This window comes from Arvicola amphibius, chromosome 2, assembly GCF_903992535.2.
Source record: "Arvicola amphibius chromosome 2, mArvAmp1.2, whole genome shotgun sequence".
Lineage (NCBI taxonomy): Eukaryota > Metazoa > Chordata > Mammalia > Rodentia > Cricetidae > Arvicola > Arvicola amphibius.
In genome coordinates this window covers 56,180,123-56,201,454 of record NC_052048.2, presented here as the reverse complement: position 1 = coordinate 56,201,454, position 21,332 = coordinate 56,180,123, and the positions used below count along the sequence as shown (strand labels likewise).

General features: G+C 41.3%; 1 protein-coding gene and 1 pseudogene across 1 annotated transcript; one reads left to right on the top strand and one right to left on the bottom strand.

Annotated features, from left to right (window-relative positions):
* The first annotated feature begins 456 nt into the window (after positions 1-456).
* On the top strand, positions 457-21,245 carry Ccdc174 (coiled-coil domain containing 174). Its single transcript, XM_038317927.1, has 11 exons — positions 457-572; positions 3,120-3,224; positions 4,106-4,206; positions 8,537-8,595; positions 11,837-12,011; positions 14,860-14,955; positions 15,900-16,042; positions 16,464-16,558; positions 18,620-18,752; positions 19,735-19,887; positions 20,959-21,245. The coding sequence occupies exons 1-11, from the start codon at positions 531-533 to the stop codon at positions 21,234-21,236; spliced, it is 1,380 nt and encodes a 459-aa protein (XP_038173855.1). The 5' UTR covers positions 457-530; the 3' UTR covers positions 21,237-21,245.
* Positions 4,846-5,284, bottom strand: LOC119806302 (annotated as a pseudogene).
* Positions 21,246-21,332: the final 87 nt, after the last annotated feature.

Genomic DNA, 21,332 nt, shown 5'->3' with positions numbered 1-21,332 from the left:
GTATCTCAAAAAACAAACAAAGAAAGAAGACCAAATAAAATGACAGTTTTTTTTCCTCACAGTCCGTTTTCAAATAATAATTTGTTTTCCATTTTTACTAAATCCTCTTTGTTTTCATGAAGACACTTGAGTTTACTTAGCCCTCCTCAAGATGGCGCCATTCTTTTCCATCATCCAAGCCTCTCCACTCAATGTAGTATCTGTTGCAATGCAAGCTATTTTCTGCCTGCTTCAAGACGACGACAAAACTAGTCATTCTCGCCTCACTTTCTGCTCTCTTCAAGACGACCACAACGATCAACTTCAACCCTAGGGGACCCCCCCGACCTTCTCAAAATGGCGACGGAGCGACGAGTCACCTCATAATGACGCTTTCAAGATGGCACCGAGATCGTAAATCTGTGTCGCAAAATAACGCAAACTCAGCGTCGCTGCAAAGACACTTCCGGTACCGGCGTGGGGCGGGCTCATAAGGCCTGACAGAGGCGGCGGGGAGGCTAGGCGCTGGGACCGGGTCTACTGGCGGCACGATGGACCGAAAGAAAAAACCTTTGGACGTTACAGCCTCCTCGGTGAGTTCGAGGGTGGCTTAGCTCCGTGCTCCGAGTTTCCCCTGCTTTTCTTAGTCGAGAATGGCGACCTAACCTGTTGCCTCACGCAGGTCAGGAGCCTGGACTCTCCGTCTGACTTTCTCTCCGCGGGGACCCTCGACAATTCCTTATTCACAGGATCCTGAGCCCGGTGGCACCTGGACTAGGCTCGCCCTACACACAAGTCCCGGAAGCCGTTCTCCCCGGGATCTCAGGGTGCATCCTGCGGGTCAGCCGCCACAGCCCAGCCAGGCCTCGCTGTCTGCGGGGACCTGGAGGACCTGCGCCCTTCCTGGCGTCTCCAATACAGAGATTCGACTCCCCAGGACCCCAGAGTACCTAGGGTCTCCCTAGCAGGACCCAGACAAGTTAGTTAGTGACTTGTGGGATGGGCTGCCTCGGGCCGCCAGAGCTGACAGGACGTAGGGAGTTTTGCTAACATAACCATTTTGAGCAGAAAGCTTGTAAATACTGTACACATTTTTGTACAAGCGCTTCATGTGCATGCTGCCATTGAGTCCTCAGACGTGCTTTAATATAGGTGCAGTTAATGATCACTCTTCATGGATGATGAACGTGACACCCAAAGGTGATCCCGGTTTCCTCAATTTACATACAGGTTTTTGGCGTGAGAACCCAGGTCACTGAGTTTGATTGACTGCAAAACGTTTGTTTTTCTATTACCTCAGAACAAATTGCCTAACCCTTGACTCAAACTTGAATTTACTAAGACTATGAGAAAATAAGAGGAAAACGAGCAGTGTTGGATTTAACATTTTGTCAGAATTTGGATTCAGTGCTTATACACTAAATCCAGCAGGGTGTAGTTGCACATGGCCTTTACTCCCAGCGTGTGAGAGGCCAGTCTCTGGGATTCCGAGGCCAGCCTGAGCCACATAGTTTCAGGATAGCCTGGGCTACACAGTGAGACCCTGTCTTTAAAAACCAAACCAAAACAAACTAAAGCCAGATTATCCAGAGGATAACATTTTCAAAAACTACAATACAAATGAAATCCAGGAACTGGTCATTTTGTGAGCTTAAATCCGAAGTAGTTGTAGACTAGAAAAACATATAACTAGATAATTGATGCATTTAAGAAGAGTTAAAAGGCAAAATTTTCTCCTTCCTCCCTCCCTCCTTTCCTCCTTCCTTCCTTCCCTCCGTCCTTCCCTCCCTCCTTCTTTCCTTCCTTGAAGAATTTTGAATAATTTCGAATATTGGGTCCTGGAGTGAGACTCCTTTTCACTGTTAAAATTCCTACCAGCAGTACCTTTAAATAGATTTCTTTCAAATGGAAATCACTGAACTCAGTACCCCCCCACCCGCCCCCAAAAAAGGTATGGGGCTGGAGAAATGACTCAGAGAGAATACTGACTGCTCTTCCAGAGGACCCTGGTTTATTCCTAGCACCCAGATAGCAGCTCACAACTTTCACAATTTTCCAGAGAATCTGACACCCTCATGCAGATACACATGCAAGCAAAACACTACTGTCCCAAACATAAAAAAGGAATCATTTTTTAAAAAAGATTTATTTTGTTTATAGCTGTTCTGCCTGCACCTTCATATGTGCAACGCATGTGTACCTGGTGCCTTCAAAAGCCAGAAGAGGGCTTTGGATTCGCTGGAACTAGAGCTGTGTATAGGTGATTGCAATGGTTGCATGCCACATGTGGGTTCTGGGAACCCAACCTGAGTCTTCTGCAAGAGCAGCAAGTATTCTTAACTGCTGACTCATCTCTTTATTTAGCTCCTGAACTCAGTCATTTTTATTTTCCTTGTCAGCCAGTAGTGCCTGATTGACAGATGCCTGTATGCATAACCACTTGCCATCACATCATTTCCTCCCACTTGTTAGGACTAATACAACGGAAAGGGAGGTGCAAGTATTTGCCCAGCTGCCTCATCTCTTCACCTGTGCTCCCCCATCACATTTTCAAACCCTGTGATTCCTTTCAAAAACAAACTAAGTCACTGGGCAGTGGTGGTGCTGGCCTTTTATCTCCTCAGCACTTGGTAGGCAGAGGCAGGTGGATCTCTGTGAGTTTGATGCCAGCCTGGTCTACAGAGTGAGTTCCAGGACAGCCAGGGCAAACCCTGGACAAACAGAGAAACCCTGTCTCAAAAAACCAAAACCAAGCCAAATCAAAGCAACAATAACAAGAACAACAACAACAAAAAAGTAAAGCTTGACCCTGTACTTCTGGTTATATGTCCCACAAACAGAAAGCGCTTCAGAAGTTAGTTGAATCCTGTCATACCTGTATGTAGATTTCATTAGTTTACTATGTCACTTTCCAGAAAAAAAAAAGCCTTGAGTAGTAAAAGTTGGAGTAGAACTAAATTTGTAGCAAAACTACAATGAAACCAAATGTTGTTTAATTTTGTGTGGAATTCTATATTTAAGCTTGTGTTTCTTGTCCATGTTCAGGAAGCCAAAATCTTAGAGAATTACAGTTGCTTAGCAATCCAGTCAACTGCCAGAGTGAATGAAATATTGTTGTTTACTTTCTTGTTTTATTCTAGTTGGTAGATCTTAAGGCTGAGCTCTTCCGAAAACAAGAAGAATTCAAACAAGAAAAACTTCTAAAAGATTCTGGAGTCTTTGGAAAACCAAAGACAACTAATAAGGTAAATATAACTCTACTGATTCCAAATATGAGAGAATTGTATTATAAGTTTTTGAAAAATGTCAGTGGTTATCTTTAAATAAGTAAATGTAAAGAAAAAAAGCCCCTGACTTATAATTGAACATTTGCATAAACTTTGTTAGATATTAAAATTAGTAAGATTATTTAATACTCTTTAAAAAAGACTTATTTTAAGTATATATGTTGTGTGTGTGCTTGTATGTATACGTATGTCATGCATGTATATGCCATCTGTGTGTAGATGCCCTCAGAAACCAGAAAGGGTGTTGAATCTCCTGGAACTGGAGTTATATGTAGTTGTGAGCCAAGTAATATGGATGTTGGGAACTGAACTCAGATCTTGTGCAAGAGCAGTAAGCCCTCATAATGAATGCTAACCCAGCTCTCCTGTTCCTATATTCTTCTTTAACATGCTGTTAATAATTGGGTTGTTCACATTCTCATGAAAGATTAGCATGTACTTTGTGTCCAAATAGAGATAAACAACTGTAAAATATAGAAATAGACTTAAAATATGAAAGTCTTTTAAGAGTTTTAAAACTTTTATAGGTAGTAATCTGCTTACTATATTTCTTTGTATTCTGCTCATATCCATTAGAATATTGAATGATGTTGTAATCAGTCATGGGTAAATGTCAGTTGAGAAATAACTCAGTGAAGTTCAGAAAGAAATTCTTTAGGTGATTTAGGAGTTTTCTTCAGCTCCAGCTTTGCCATGTGCCTGTCACGTCTGTTGTAAGCTGTAAGTTGTCTGTCAGAATAAGTAGTTCTTTGATGATTCATGAGATCCAAGGATTTTCTTTCCTTTTTGATGCTTTGTGATCACATGGTTTTATTTTGTTTTTTTGAATCATTCTCCAGAAGCCAAGTATCTGGACCAAGCAGAATGCTGGTGTTTCCAGTCGAGCAGAGAAGGATGCAGAACAGAAGCTTGAAGAGCAGAAGACTTTAGACAAAGCAAGGTAGTTACACCTGAAAAGGGGTTACTAGACCAAGAAATAAATGTTTAGTTGGTACTCTTCCTGATGTACAGATATGATAGACATCTTTCTGGGCAAATGCTTTATGAATGTAAATACAGTGTCCTTTGATATCTGAGGGGCATTGGTTGTTTCTAGGTTCCTACTCTTCCTCAGATACCAAAGCTCAAGATGCTCCAAATAGATAAACTAGTGTGTGTGGTCTGTGAAAACATTCAGTATACTCTAAAATCTTTTCTAGATTACTTGCTATGCCTAATATGGTGTAAGCACTTTGTAAATAGTTATTCTGTGCTGTTTAGGGAATAATGCCAAGAAGGAAAATATGTACAGACAGATGCACAGTATATATTAGCAACAATACCATTGTTTTGGAATATTGTTTCTTTCCAGGTAGTTGAATCTGGAGATGTGAACTCTAGATGTGGAGGGCCAGCTGTCCCCTAAAAATGCTGTAATTTACACATATCTGTTGTCTTACACAAAGAAAAAAAATTGAGCTTAGAAGATGAAGTAGGGTCCTGTTTTAAGCTTTTATCACATACTAAATTTATCAACAATTTTTTTTTTTTTAAATTTGGGAAATAACTTTATTTGTTCTGGAAGTTGACCAGCGTCCTCTCAGAACTTCTGGTTCTGTTTCTTGGTGCTCGCAGCCTTGATGATCTTGAGCACGTTGAAGAATACTGTCTTAACTTGGGCCTACACCCTCCCATGGTGATAATGTCACTGGTCTGTACATTCCCAAAAAGGGGACAGGCAGACAGATATGTTCTTGTGGTGCTTCTCAAAGCAATTGTACTTTTGGATATAGTAGGTATAGTTCTAGATGATGACAGTGGTCCCCTGCACCTTCATCTTGGTCACAGCACCAGATAGGACAGTGAAGAGGCATTTCTTGTCTGTGTAGGTACCCTGGATGGCCTCCTTGAGCATGTTGAGCCTAGACTGATGTTCTTGTAGTACTGAGGGAGCCTTTCCTTGCCCATAGAACCCACTTGTTGTTTTAAAAGATCATGGACTGCTTTTGGTAAACAAACTCGGTCTGAATATCTGACATCTTTCTGGCAGCCTGAGAAAAAGAAAAGGCTATATCAACAATTTTGTTGTTATTGTTGCTTGCTTGTTTGTTCATTTTTTTCGAGACAGGGTTTCTCTGCATAACCCTGCCTGCCCTGGACTCACTCTGTAGATCAGGCTGGCCTTGAACTTAGAGATCTACCTGTTTCTGCCTCTTTAGTGCTGGGATTAAAGGCTTGGGCCACCACCACCTGGCCTATATCAACAATTTTTTAAAACTTGTATTTCTAGGGATGGAATCCCAATGGTCTTGTCCACTGAACCACACCTTCATCTTAACACTTTTTTGTTGTTGTTGTTGTTGTTGTTTTGAGACAAGGTTTCTCTGTAACTTTGGTGCCTGTCCTGGCACCAGCTCTTGTAGACTAGGCTGGCCTCGAACTCACAGAGATCCACCTACCTCTGCCTCCCAAGTGCTGGAAGAAGTGTTCAGTGGACCATATTCCCCATACTGGGTCGCTTTACCCAGCCTCAATATATGGAGAGATGCATAGTTTTATTGCAACTTGATATGCCATGTTTTTTGTTTTTATTTATTCATTCATTTATTTGTTTGTTTATTTATTATGTATACAATATTCTGACTGCATGTGTGCCTGAAGGCCAGAAGAGGCTCATTACAGATGGCTGTGAGCCACCATGTGGTTGCTGGGAATTGAACTCAGGACCTTTGGAAGAGCAGGCAATGCTCTTAACCACTGAGCCATCTCGCCAGCCCCTGCCATGTTTTGTTGATACTCTCAGGAGACCTAAACAGAAATGGAGGAGTGAATTAGGGGATGAGAACTGAGGGGGTATTGGAAAGAGGAACTGGGAGGAGAGGAGGGAGGGGAAACTGTGACTGGGATGTGAAATAAATAAATACATTCATTTATTTAAAAAAAAAAGAGTCCCATGGTGTGTTCTAGGTTAGGTGATAGGCCATTAGTATTTAGAGGCCCCAAATTTCCCTCACAAACCAAGAGTATAATTTGAATAAAGGTAAAAGGAACATTTTAATTCCTGTTTCCTAAATTCACTAATTAATATATTGTCATATTTGCTTTCCTCTGTCCTTCTGCCACACCTGTAGAGGAAGACTTTAAGTGTCATGATATTACCTGTGAATATTTCAATATATATCTATCTGAACAAGGACATTATACTACTATATTTAATACTGCTGTATGGCTCATATTTCAGATTTTACCATTGTCCCAACACAGCTTTGTCCTAAATAGGTTTTGTAAAAATTCAGGATTCACAAAGTGAGTTCCAGGACAACCAGGGCTATTACACAAAGACAGAGAAACTCTGTCTTTAAAAAATCAGGCCGGGCGGTGGTGGCGCACGCCTTTAATCCCAGCACTTGGGAGGCAGAGGCAGGAGGATCTCTGTGAGTTCGAGACCAGCCTGGTCTACAAGAGCTAGCTTCAGGACAGGCTCCAAAGCCACAGAGAAACCCTGTCTCAAAAAAAAAAAAAAAAATCAGGGAAAACAAAATCAGGATTTAAAGATTATATTTCATTCATGCCTATAGTTCTCAAATCTCTCCACTTTTTTTGTCAGTTACCTTGCTGACATTTTTAAGTGTCCAGGTCAGTTTATTTTCTGCCATGTCCCATGTCTGAATGAGTTTCTATTAAAGTTTTTTGTTAAGACTGTTGTGTAGTCTTTGTGTTTTACAGTGAATCTTATCTAGAGGCTCATAATTGTCAGTTTGAATCATTATTGGTAATGAGTTCAATCACTTCCTTAGAAAAGTCTGTTAGAATTCTCTACTGTGAAGATAAGATGCCCTTTCTCCTATGTGGCTAATAGTAACCTGGGGTGGGAAGCTTTGAGACTAAGTATCCTGGTCACTACTATGTTTCCATGGGTGGTTTGTATTGTTAGTAAGCTGTGCTGCTGCTGAATTATTCGTGGATTTCCTCTGCATATTAGCTAACATTCTTTTGTAAAGAAGAGGCAGTAGTCTCCTGTGCCTGGAGAATTCTGAGTTGTAACATCTGCTGTGATAGCCATCTGCTTTGGTACATGATAGGAACTCTGCAGCTTCATCGGACTGGGGAGATGTCTCAGTTGGTCAGATGATTGCTGTACAAGCTTGAGGACCTGATAGAAAAGTCAGGCATGGTGGTGTAGATTTGTAATCCCACTGCTGGGGAGCAGAGATCCCTGGGGCTTACTGTCCAGCCAGCTTAGCTTGTTTAGGGATCTCCAGGTCCTACTAAGAGATAAGAGACCCTGTCTCAAAAACAAGGTGGTTAACTCCTAAGGAATGATACCTAAGGTCAATCTCTGGTCTTTACATGTACACTGACTGATACTTGGGCACCCAAAGGAACACACATGGAACCACCTTGCTAACTTATATGACAGTGAAGATGAGATGACATTACTTTGTGTTATTAAGTTAATTTTGTGGCAATCTGGAGAAGCAAAAAAGAAAAAAGAATTTGCTTTTCCATCAGTCTGGAGGAGCTGAGACACAGAAAGGAAAAGTTAAATAACTTGTCATAATCATGTGACCTAGGGTTTTTGTAGTCTCTTCACCCCACTAGGAATTAAATTTCCCATTGTGATTAATGAGATCATGACACAGATGGCCTCTTTGGGGCTTCTATTTTTAGGCAATTAGAGAATTCCTGGCCCTTTTAGCTTGTTACTACTTGCTAAATGCCATCAACATTATGTGAGCAGCGAGTCTGCTTTGTTGACATACCAGGGTTGTTGTTTTATATTAGTATGTAGTTTCAGTGTATTATTTGTGATATTAAAATAGATATTGTCATGTTTTTAACAAATTAAGTTGGTATAAAGAAGTATAATAAGCCACAAATGACCAGGACCCTGGTCTAAAAGCACTATGGCAAAGAATCTTGCCTTGAGTCTGGTGATCCTTTTGGCAGACTAAATAGAAAATGTTTACATACATCTCTCTTACCACATGTAACTTAAGTTGCATTTTGCAGCTAGGTTGTTGGAGCCTTAACTCAGTGCATCCCATTTGTTCACTCATCAGATACTTATTGAGCAGTTACTCTGTATCAGGTATGGCTTTCGGTCCTGCTTTCACTAAGGAAGTAGATGAAGTGGGTCTGAGGTCTCTTCAGGACAGGGCAGTCAGCACCTGTTGTGTCCATCTTTTCATGGCCGGCCTCGGGAGGTGTTAACTGTCAGCTGTCAGGTTGATAGTGGCAGAAGGGACAGTTATAAGACCATTTCTAATTCTTGTCTGTTTTTCTCCTAGGGAAAAATTGGAAGAAAAGGCCAAATTATATGAAAAGATGACTAAAGGAGACTTTCCAGGTAGACAAATGTTTATTTGTATTTCTTTTTTTTTTAAATTTAGTTATTATGTATACAATATTCTGTCTGTGTGTATGTCTGCAGGCCAGAAGAGGGCACCAGACCTCATTACAGATGGTTGTGAGCCACCATGTGGTTGCCAGGAATTGAACTCAGGACCTTTGGAAGAGCAGGCAATGCTCTTAACCACCGAGCCATCTCTCCAGCCCCCTTATTTGTATTTCTTTATTGTCTACAATTTGTACAGATCTTCGTATTATATTATCTGTTTAAATGATTCTAAGAGGGAGAAATTTAAAAAACCAACTCAAAACTTTAATTTCACTGGTTACATAGAGATAAGAAAATATTCAGTAATATTCCAATGGTTCACTGGGTCCCAGGCAGTGTAACATGAGGGCCGGCTTGTTGGGGTTTCTGTCCCACCCGATACCCCACAGCCGGCAAGCCCCAAAGAAAAATCACACAGATGTCTCCATAAGTTATAAACTGATTGGCCCATTAGCTCAGTCTTCTTATTAGCTCTTGTAGCTTATATTAACCCATTATTCTTACCTATGTTAGCCATGTGGCTCAGTACCTTTCACAGCGGGGCAGATCACATGTTGCTTCTTCAGAGTCTGGGCAGGAGTGCAGAGGGAGCTTCCTGCTTCCCAGAATACTCCTATTCTCATCGCCCCACCTCTACTTGCTGTCTGGTTGATCTGCCTATACTTCCTATTTGGCCAGTCAGCGTTTATTTAAAACATGATTGACAGAATACAGGCAATTATCCCACACCAAGGCAGGGACAGGAGAACATAGGGAACCAGTTCTACAGCCCTCACAACAGGTCTGGTGGAGGATCTGGTGGTGGAGGAGAGCACAGCACCAGGAGACAGTTTAAATAGACCAGCCTTGCATGTAGGGACATCCATGCATAAGGAAAAGATAAGGTGTGCCGAATTATGGGTTATGCTGCCTCTTATCCTGTTGTCTCTCTATTTTCAGTTTTATTTCTGTGATGTGCTTTTTTTTTTAACTTCATGGTTTTGCCCCATTGCATTTGTGTATGAGTGTGGGCATGTTTATGCTACAGCATAGGTATATAGTATGTGTTGATATTCACCTCCTGCTTTGTTTAAGGCAAAATTTGAGGGATCTATTCTGCCTCCCATCTTGCTACCGTAGGAATACTGGGATGTGTTGCAAACTAGGCTTGATGTGGATTCTGGGGATTCAAACTCAGGTCTTCATGTTTGGGCAGCAAGTCACTGAGTCATCTCACATTTTTAATTTTTAATTTTTTTAATTTTTAATTTTTGGTTCTCTCCTTATATTTATCCAGTTGGGAAATCTTTAATTTTTCTTTTTGCTAATTCCTTGCTCTTTTTGTTTTCTCTCCAGAATATTTGTTTCCTTTCCTCTTCTCTTTGCTTCCTCTATTTCTCCCTTTTCCTTGCCTCTTTCCTTTATCATACTTATTATTTCTATTCTAAGTAATTTCGACTTCATGGCATATTCAATTAGTAATTGTACAATGTGCTTTGAATTGTTATAGAAATTTGTAATACAATGCCCTTTTGTCATATCCCCCTGAAATAGCAGAATTCATAGTTGGACAACAGTGTAAGAGACTTTCTGGGCCAGTGTACACACCATTGGCAGGGGGCAGAGAAAGCAAGTAAGAATTCAGGAAATTTCTAGAAGAAAATGGGCTTAGACTTGGTGAGCTGGAGGAAAGGATCCTGTCAGGGAGAGTGGTAAGAATGGATCTTCAGAATGGGGAGAGCTAGAGCTCAGCAGTTCCACCTTGCCTAGCAAACAAGACACCAGTGGGTGTGGCCATCATTTGCCTTTTCTCAGACTGTATCATTTACAAAGTTGGGGCCTGTGGTGACAGTGCTACAGTCTAAGGAACAAGATGGTCGTTCCCAGGATGCCTCACTGGTGTGTACCTCTATACCTCACCTCTCAGAAACACACCTCTTCCCTTTTGAGAGAATATGTGATTTCGAAAACTTGTTGTTTCATTCTTTTTTTCCCTCTGGTTCAAACTTGTATTGTTACTATAGAAACCCAGAGGCTGGAGAGATGGCTTAACAGTTGAGAGCATTTGCTGTGCTTACAGAGGAACAGAGTTTGGTTCCCAGTATCCATTTACTCACGACTGCCTATAACTCCAGCTACAGGAGAACTAATGTCCTCTTTGGCCTTCTTAGGGCACTAGCACTCCCATGTACCCTTCTCCCTCATATGTGTAACTTAAAATAAAATGAAAATACAGTAACTCAATCAAAAGGAATGTGTTTGTGGAAGTGGGGTTTTGTCAAAGCCAGCAGTCCTACCTACTGATCCTTCTGTTGTACCTGTGTATCTGAACTGGTTAAGTCTTGGAGCCTTAGTTGTCTTCAGTGTAACACTGTAAAGGGGGATAGCACCACACTTTGGTCATAGGGAACCCAGTGTCTGTTGTAGTTCAATCTCTGTCCTTAGGGAAAAACAAACAAACAAAACCAAGTTGAGTTCATCCCTGTAGAACTTAACTCCAGGCCTTGCTTGATAACGATGTCAACTTGTGAAAAGAACTCAAAAGAAGCGTGTGTGTGTGTGTGTGTGTGTGTGTGTGTGTGTGTGTGTGTGTGCGTGTACACGTTTGAGACAGTGTCTCACCATGTAACCATGTAGAGCCTGGAGCTCACTATGTACACCAGGCTGACCTTGAACTCACAGATCTACTTGCCTCTGCCTCCTTAGTGCTGTGATTAAAGGTGTGCACACCATGCCCCAGCTTCAGAGGATATTGTTTGCCTGCATTAGGACCTTTCAAGCACTTTCAACCACATATTTGTGTAAGAGTTAAATGATGCAACTCATATATTTAGAAAGGTCTGTTACATGACAGCAAGAAGGGTCGACTATCTTGATTGGGAGAAATGCTGTTCTGCTTCTCTTAGACATTGTTGGCTATGAGTTGCTCAAAATCAGTGACTGTGTTGTCTTAAATGGTCCTATTGCTCACACAGTGTATTGATGACACAGCAGGAAACTCAAGGCTTTTTAAAGAGTATTATGGTCCGTGTTATGGATGGTCTATTTAAAGTTTTCTGTCAGGTGTTTTATGTCTGTTGTCTCTGTAAATTGTCCGTGATGGAGGCATTGACTGGTGAACGAACAGTCAGGCAGTAGGGCCACTTCTTAATTTCAGCTATGGTTTTCTTCTTTAATGTAAAGAACCCATAAATTGATTTTTGTGTTCTAGATGAGGAAATGGAGGACATGTACCTTGTGGATTTCACACAGAAGATCATAGACAAGCGAAAGGAAATGGAGGTGCTTGGTGCTACTAGAGAGTCTGGAAATGCAGAAGAGAGAGATGATGATGAAGAGTTTTCTGAAAAAGACATACCTCCTCCCCAAGACCCCAGCGAGGAGTGGTGGGTAATATTGGAGCTTAGATCAGTGTGAGCCCTCAGACTTGCTTTGGCTTTTTGAGAATCATTTTGATGGTATCACATCATGTTTTCTTACTCTGCCTGGGTTTTCTGTGTCCTGAGAACCACCCCCTCTAAGTTGCGATGAGCTAGTGTTGTATAGATTGTATAGTTTGTATAGATTTCAGCACACCAGTGGAGCGGTAGCATCAGTGACGGCAGATAAGAACTGAGCATCTGCTGTGCCCAGTGTGGTGCCAGGCCCACGAATCATTGGGCGGTCCATCAGTGTCCTGCTCTCTTACCACCATGCTGCTGTTTTGCCCACATGTCCTGGTTCAGATGTCAGGTCCTGGGAAGTGGTCCCTTTTGAGTCCTGCAAAAGAAACTGGCAGGGTAGGCACAGTAAGCTATATCTTAACTACATTCTTTCCTGGTATTGAGGTGTGGGTTCCAGCACTGCCTTCTGCCTGTGTGGACTTGATAAATTTGCAGTTTCTCTGAGGCCTAGCTTCCTTCCATGGAAAGTAGAGATGCAGTGCTTCAGTGCACAACGACTTCCTTTAACTTCCCTCATGGAAGCAAGTGTGTTCCATTCTGGGAGCATAAGCAGATATTTTGCAAAGCTCCATTATTGATATTTTCCTGAGTTTTACCTGTACATACATAAAGGATGGAGGAATCCAGCCTTTTATAGATCCGATTGCAAATTCCATAACGGTGTCTTTTATGCCACCTAGACACTGATTCCGCAGAGCTTGCCATTGCCTAGACATCACTGATGTTCTTTTTCTGGGGATTTCTTAGAAGCTGCTCAGGACTGTTTGTAGATTTCTTAGCCTTTTGCTGACTCCTTTGGACAGGTATTTATGCATAAATAGAGATGTTTTTACTACTGTAGATGGCAGAGAACCTTTCTGTTCATAATATGGAAGGTGTCCACTGTGTTCCCTACTTTCTTACCTTTTAAATAACTTAAATCTAAAGTTAGAGACTATTGTGAGGGTAGGCATATGGCTGTATGCCACATGGAACCACAGAGAACACAGCCTCTCTGTGCCTTTCTTCATCATTTGTAGTCTAAGTACTTGCTTCTTCTTCTGAACTATTTTTTGGGGTCTTACCCTTTATTTTTAGTTGACCCACTTTAGATCTTATTGTCTGCAAAACATCTGAGCCATACTTTTGCTTGTCTGTTTTTTGTTTGTGTGTGTTTTTTAAGACAGGGTCTCTCTGTGTGACAGCTCTGGCTGGAACTTGCTCTGTAGACCAGGCTGGCCTCAAACTCACAGATATCTTGCCTGCTTCTGCCTCCCAAGTGCTGGGATTAAAGGTGTGTGCCAACACTTGCCGGTTTGCTTGTTTTTATAATCTGCCTAAATTGTATTTTCTGGCATGCACCCCTCCTGTTTCCCTAGAGCCCTGTAGAGCTAGAGTACTCAGCCCTTCTTGGATCACCCAGTTTCTCCAGGTTTATGCTGGGACTGTTCAGTAAGCAGCTGCTGATGAGCTAGAGCCATTGCTGACTACTGTATTCCCTTGCTGGTGTTCTGTGTGTTTTGGAGGCCTGTTCTAGAACAGAATAGCTGTGATTGCTTTTCAAGGCAGAAATCTCATCTCTTTTGAATGGTCTAATGTCTTTTATTTATTTTTCTTATTAATGCCTGTATGATTACAAGCAATTTGTCAGCAATTTGAAGAGTTTGGAGGGCAATTGATGGTGTCGCATGATAGCATATGGTGCAGTAGGACGCAATGCAAGCAATTCCCACACTTTTTTTGTTTTTGAATTAAGCTCCAGAATTGTTACTGCTTGTAAATCCTTTTGGTAATTAAATTCCAGGTGGTGGAAAATCTTTCTGCAAAAATACTGTAAGTAATAACATGGACCATCTGGCTAGATTCCCCTCCCCATTCATTTAAAAAAAAAAATAAAGAAAAGAAAATGAAGTTGTTGCTTTATATAGTTATAGGTTTGATTTCTTCTGACAGTTGTCTGTAGGAGTGGATTTCCAAGTGTTTGGTTTTTAAAACATGGGATAACAAGGAAATTGGCATCACTTGAGAAGAAAGAAATTGCAGGCAACAGCAGAGCTAGCTGAGTCTGACCTTCATCGCTTTGCTAACTACTTTACAGCATATATTAGGTCCTTCATTGTGTGTTGTGCACTGTACTCCAGATTATGGGAGATTCCTTGCCTGTGATAGCAAATATAAAAAAATCTGTTGCACTGCTAGGCAGTGGTGTCCTTTAGTCCCAGCACTCGGGAAGCAGAGGCAGGCAGATCTCTGTGAGTTCAAGGCCAGCCTGGTCTGTAGAGTGAGTTCCAGGACAGGCTCCAAAAGTTACACAGAGAAACCCTGTCTAAATCAAACAAACAAAATTCTGCTGCACCATAGTACAAAGGAGATGTTTTCTATGAATACCTGCCCATACTTTGTGTTGTTAGGAAATCTCAGTGTTTTCTTTAACCTTACTGTGTGCCCAGCTTGCCCTGTCTCCACTGTCTGCTTTGGGCAAAGATGAAGAAAGGTATATATTGTTTGTCTTGTTAATTAAAGTGGGTCCAAAAATTACCATGACTTACATTAAGAAACTCCTAAGATTGCTGGAAAGAATATGTCAATTAGAAGTAGAGCAGTAATAGAAAAATTGAGGTTTTGTGGAGGGCACAAAAAGCTTATTGGATGTCATCTGCTAATTAAGAAGCCTTTTCTCTGTGTTAGTGGTCCCTTGGCTTCAAGGTTCTTGGTAACAAGGTATGTAACTGCGTTGCTTCTTTAAGTGCCAACTCCCTGACCTAGTGATCTGCCCATTGTACTAACTGTCTTCCCAACTTCTCACTTTCAGGGTGGATTACGTGGACTCTTTGGGTCGATCCCGACGCTGCATGAGAAAGGATTTACCAGATCTATTGGAGATGGATAAAAATCTTCAGGGAAGACTGTAAGTTTAAAATGTGACCTTTGTTTGGAACACAACCATGGAGATTGTCTTGTGTGAGAGGCTTCTGACTATTTGTTACTCTGCTCTATTAAGATCTTTAATTTGTAAGACTGTTATATACTGAAGCCTGTAATGGTTAATGTATTCAGACACTCATAACTTTGCTCAGGGAACAACCTGAATGTCGTTATTATTTATTTATTGATTTTCTTTTCCTGAAACCCGTTTTTGGGGGGAGTAGCGGGGAAATGAGTCACGTTATTTCCTGGGCTGGCCTTGATCTAGGTTTAAGTGATTCTTCTGACTTAGCTTCCCAGGCAGGCACTCTGTTCTGGTCATGTACAATATAATTGCTCAAAGGGATGAGTAGGATGTCTGATCTAGGTCGCAAGTACAGAATGAGTCCAACCTAGCTAACAAACCAGCCTTTATGGACAGAGGGACTTGAGAAGGTTCACTTGCTTTTATTCACTTCTTATTTATGTGTCTTTGTATATTGAATCAAAGGCTTCATGATTACATTTCTAATGGGACCAAAGAAATAACATCCAAAAGTATCTTGGTGGTTGAAATTCCATATAGCCAGCTTTTATATGAGAAATATTGGAGAAGCTCCACCTGTGTGAGCCTTCCCATCTTAGGCATCCTGTGAGTAGGTCTGGAGTAAACATGCAGAGGTCACAGTACAAACCATGACCACCTGCTGGGACAGGGAACTCTAGCAACGTCCATGTCTCTAGACCAGAGGCCATTCAAAGAAGTCCAGTGGTTCATCCTTCCTGGCTAGGCCATTTTCCATATGTCAACCAGGACAAGTGTAGAAAGGAAAGTTGGTTGTCTTGAACACTGAAGCAAGATCCTATCATACTCATCTATAAGTCTGGTAATTAATTGTTGCTGTTTCATGGCACTCACCTGAACATAGGTTTCTGTTCCTCTACTAGTTTCGTTAGTCCTGCTAATGAAAAAACTTTATTATCTGAAGACATGAGGAAAGAACTTCAGCGCCAGCAATGGGAAGAAGAAGAAAGGGAGGCTCTGAAAAAGCCAATGGGGCCTATCCATTATGAAGACATTAGGGAAAATGGTACTGTTAATTTGGGGGCAGGGGTATTTGTGTGTGTGTGTGGTGGTGGGTTTTTTTGTTTGTTTCTCTCTAGCCAGTAAGCACAGAGTCAGGTGCTGACAGAGCAGCATCTCCGACTGTGCAGTAGAGGTGAAGTCATCCTCTTGTCCACAGCCTAAGAAACTTAGGGGCCTCTTCCTAACATGTCTGTTAGCCTAAGAATTTGTTGCCAGAGAGAAGAGGATACAGCCAGGGCTGAGCAGCCTGTCTATATATTTTTCACTTAGCCATTTGACTTTTTTGTTTTTTCTTAATTATTTTTTTTTAAATTAAGCTTGTGCTGATATCACTGTGTGTCTCCTTTGGTTTGTTAGGGAACTTGCTGTAAATGTGGTTTGCTAATCAGAGAAATCTAATGTTTTGATAATTTTGATTATTTCAGAGGCCCGACAACTTGGTGTTGGGTATTTTGCCTTTGCCAAAGACAAAGAATTGAGAAACAAGCAAATGAAAACTTTAGAGATGCTTCGTGAACAGGTATAAGTTAAATTTAAGGATTTTGTTATAGGTTTGAATAATTTTTTTTATTGATAGGTCATGCTTTAAAAGATGTAGTAAATCCAGATATGCATAATCAAGCATTGGACAGAGAGAGAGTGAGTCCAAACTGAAGATCTCCATCAGGTCCCTCCCCTTGGAGCTCAGGAAGCCCCTTGGAAGAGAGGGAGGAACAGTGAGGAAGAATGGGAGCTAGAGGGGTTGAGGACACTAGAATACCCAGTTCACAGAATCAACTAAGCAGGACTCATGTATCATGAATTCTAATTGGTCTTAATAATAAACACCCAGAGTCAGATATAGGGGTTAATGCTGAAAGATCATAAAAGCAGAAAAGCCAGCCACTAGTTCTTAACCTCTACTGAATCCTCAGACCAAAGGGGTGATTTCTGTCCCTACAAATCCTCAGACTGAATGCTCTCTCTACAAAACCTCAGGCTTAATCTGAGCTCTTGTCTCTTCCCGCCATATATTCCTCTCTCCATCCAGCCATATTACTTCTGTCTCCATCTCCATCATGCTGGGATTAAAGGCCTGTGATTCCAACTGCTGGGATCACCTTTGTATGATCTCTGTTTCTCTTTTAGACAGATTCAATCTCGTGTAGCCCAGAGTGGCCTTGAACTTACAGAGCTCCGTCTGCCTCTATCTTCTGAGTGCTGAGATTAAAAGTGTGTGCCACCACTGCCTAGCCCCTATGGCTAATTAGTGGTTTAGCTCTGCACTCTGATCTTCAGACAAGCTTATTTGTTAGATCACAAACAAAATACCACTCCAGACTCATACAGGCTCACAGAAACTAAAGCAGCAATCACAGAGCCTACATGGGTCTGAACTAGGTCCTCTGCATATATATTATGGTTGTTAGCTTAGTGTTGTTGTTTTTTTGTTTGTTTGTTTGTTTTTTGTTTTGTTTTGTTTTTGTGGGAGTTGGGGGTATCTCTGGTTCTTTCATCTGTTCCTGGGACGCTCTTTCTCCCACTGGTTTGTCTCACCCAGCCCTGATATGAGGGTTTATGCCTAGTCTTATTGCATCTTGTTATGGCATGTTCAGTTCATATCCATGAGAGGCCTGCTCTTTTTTTGAAGGGAAACAGGAGGAGTAGATCTGGAAGAAAGGGGATTTGGGCTGGGGGCTGGGAGGAGTGGAAGGAGGGGAAACTGAAGTCAGGACATATTTGTATGAGAGAAGAATTTAAAAAATGTAGTAAATTGAAAATTGATATTCAGAATGTTATTGTTGGTTACATACAGGTAATTATTAAATTATTGTGGGTTTTTCAACTCTAAAATTTTAACTGTACTTTGCTAGGTTTTGTTCTTATTAGTAATATATCTGTATATAATGTGTAAGTGTCATGGCATGTGTGGTAGTCAGAGGACAACTTTAGGGAGTTGATAACTCCTTCTGTCTCTGTTGATTCCAGGGATTGAACTTAGGTTGCCAGGCTTGCATCATTGCAGCATGCATCTTTACCCACTGAGCCATCTTGCTAGCCTTGCTGCTTTATTATTACTATTTTTGTGTGCGTGTAAGCTCTGTCTGCATCTGTGTATGTGTACGATATGCACACGTGGCTCCTGTACAGGACATTGAACCCCTAGAACTGGAACTATGGATAGTTGTAAGCAACCACGTGGATGCTAGCAACTGAACTTGGGTTCTCTGCAAGAGCCACAGTATTCTTAACTACTGATTCCAGCTCCCAGCCCTGCTGTTTTATGTCTAGTTTCAAACAGCATTTTGGGATGACCTGGGTGAGGAAATAGGAAGCTGTGTTAAGGGATTAAGGAGCAGAAGAGAACTGAATGGCTTTCTTCCATGTGGAGGCTTCCATTGGGCTCTGTGAGCTCTCATTAAGCTTCCTAAGGACATTCCTTTTCATAAGCCACCATTTTCCGGGTCTTGGGGAGAGCTGCTTAGATGTGCTGTTAAAATTAATTAGCACTTTTTTTAAAAACATAATTATTTCATCATTTTAAACAGAAATGTGAATTTGACTTCGAGTGAATAATTTTCTAATTTTTTGTTCTGTTCAGACAACAGATCAGAGAATAAAACGAGAAAACATAAAGGAAAAGCGAAAGGCTATGTTAGAAGCAAGACTTGCCAAACTTCGACAAAAAAAGATTAAAAAATCAAAGGAAGATGGGACTGAAGAAGAAAATAGAGGTATTTCATGTCTTAAATTTCTGATTTTCACAGGGAAATCTTAGATCTCTTGGTGTTCACTAATAGGATTGCAGTGTAGGAATCAGCAGCTTAGTTTTATCTCTAAATATCATGTGCCTTTGAAGTACCACCAGGAACAGTTTTTATTGCTCTTAATTATTTTATTGCTCTTAAATATTTCCATTTACTTATTTGTTACTGTATGTGGTGTGTGAGCGAGTGTGAGTGAGCATGTGTCAAAACACAGGTATGGAGGTCAGAGGTCAGTTTTCAGTAGTTTGCTTTTTGCTTTCTCTGTGATACCCCTGGTTCAGAGTCAGGTCATCGTGTTTCCTTAGCAGGCACTCTTCCCCCGAACCATCTCACTCTCCAGGAGCAGTTTTTATAGCTAGAATGGTCTGGAGTGACACTCCCATGTTTTTAGGCAATAGACAAGACACATTGAGTTGCTTCTTATAATGACAATTTAGTAAACCACGACTTAGAGGTTTGGCTGTGTACCTATATATGAAATAAAGTTTTTAAGTTTAAAAATATAGATAAAAATATAAAACTACATATTTGCGTATTTGATGTTTTCCATAACTGCATATATTATGTGATAAAAATCAAGGTAAAGGTGTGACCAGCTGCACAAAGTTGTCCTCTGACGTACATATGCTGTGGCAGTCACACCCACTCACATAGAGAAATAAGTATTGCCGTACTAACGTCTGTCTAATCAGACATGCTTGCTACTCCCATTAGCATTTACTTCAAAATTAGTGTGAAATTTCTATTTTTAGTTTTTTGAGACAGGGTTTCTCTGTATAGCCCTGGTTGTCCTGGAACTGGCTCTGTAGATCTGGCTGGCCTCAACTCAGAGATCTACCTACCTCTGTTTCTTGAGTGCTGAGATTAAAGGCATGCACCACCACCTTCCAGCTTGGTATGTTAAACTTTAAACCCATGGTAATAAGGTCTTATTTCCTTACAAAACTAGGTGGAGATGTTACTGTGCTTTTGCCATCAGAACCAAAGGCTGTACCTGCTCCACCTCCGGTGGCCCCGAACAGCAAGGTCGAAGTCATCATCCAGGAGCGGAAGGACACCAAGCCTGGCGTGCCACACATCCGAGAGTGGGACCGAGGAAAAGGTAGGGTGGAACTTTTAGGTCTGAAAACTTCCCAGTGAGGCCCTTGGAAAAGTAGTTTTGTTTTTAAATCAAAGTAAGATTCTGGTGCGACTTTGTTTTTATTTTTTTTTTTTATGGTGTAGAGATGGATCCAGGGCCTTGCACATGCTAGGAAGAGCTCTACATCTGAGCTCCACCGTCAGCTCCACAGGGAGTCGTTGTACTCCTGAGGCTTAAGGAGTCTCCATCCTGGACACTAGTTGTTTATACAGGGAAATGGGGAAAATGTGATCACAGTAGACCAGCATCTGCAAAGGCATTCTGACCACAGAATGAATACATTTCAGAAAATTACTTGGCAAGTTTAAATCCATATTTTTAGGTGTGTCTTTACATTTTGGAATGTAACTTTTCAGGAACTGCTTTTAAAGTATAATGGAGGTTTGGTGTTCTGAGGTACTCTCTCTTTAGCCGTCCTTTGTGTTTGTTGGGAAGCTTACCTGAGCTTCCATTGTGCATGCACGTCTTTCTCTAAGTTTTCACCAAGGTACCCACCACAGTCTTCACTGCAGCAGATACTCAGTGGAACCTTAGCTCCTGCTGTTGGAGCTGACAAGAGAAATCTAAGAGCTGCTGTTCAGCTCGGATGAGTCCCTCTGTGTCCTCCAGAACTCGACAAATGACAGACTTTGATGAGAAACACCTACCATGTCAACTTCAGCAAACAAATTGATTATTTCATTTCTCTGTAATTGTAGTGCCCTTTAGGCAGTTGTTGGTCCAGAACATCTCTATAGAATATCTTCTTTTTTTTTTTTTTTTTTTTTTTTTTTTTTTTTGAGACAGGGTTTCACTGTTTAGCTCTGGCTGTCCTGGAACTCATTTTGTAGACCAGGCTGGCCTTAAACTTACAGAGATCCGCCTACCTCAGCCTCTCAAGTGCTAGGATTAAAAGCATGTGCCACCACCGCCCAGCCTGTGGTAGCTTTAAAATACATATAAAAATTGAAAAATTTTAAAAAAATGAAAAATTACTGTAAACTTGACTGGTTCATAATTGTTTCTAATAATATTCTTTCTTATTTTCACTAGAATTTTCTTTTGGGTACTGGTCGAAGAAGCAGTCAGAACTCCGGGCTGAACGAGATCCTGAGTTTGCCCCACCATCGAATTACTTTGTGGGTCAAAAGAGAACTGGTGCTTTGAGTAGCCAGCCGTGGAGCAAGCCGGCACCGGCACCAAGCGACTCGGGGCACGGCTCTGGCTCGTCACACACATCTGCTTCTGCCTCTGAAAGCCCACCACAGGCGTCCACAGTCACTTTCCAGACCCTAGATGATATGATATCTTACTATAAACAAGTCACATGACCTTGAAAAGCGTGCTGCTGCATTTGTGTCATCAGAAGTCAGGATAGGACTGAGTTTTACGTCTTCCTTCCTGTCCTTTCCCTAGGATGCACAGGC

What these genes read in the sequence shown, in the direction of transcription:
- Ccdc174 (XM_038317927.1), top strand. Translation starts at nt 531, where the DNA reads ATGGACCGAAAGAAAAAACCTTTGGACGTTACAGCCTCCTCG. An exon ending in CAAGACCCCAGCGAGGAGTG is followed by an intron (nt 12,012 to 14,859) that starts GTGGGTAATATT and finishes TCTCACTTTCAG; the next exon opens with GGTGGATTACGTGGACTCTT. An exon ending in TAGAGATGCTTCGTGAACAG is followed by an intron (nt 16,559 to 18,619) that starts GTATAAGTTAAA and finishes TGTTCTGTTCAG; the next exon opens with ACAACAGATCAGAGAATAAA.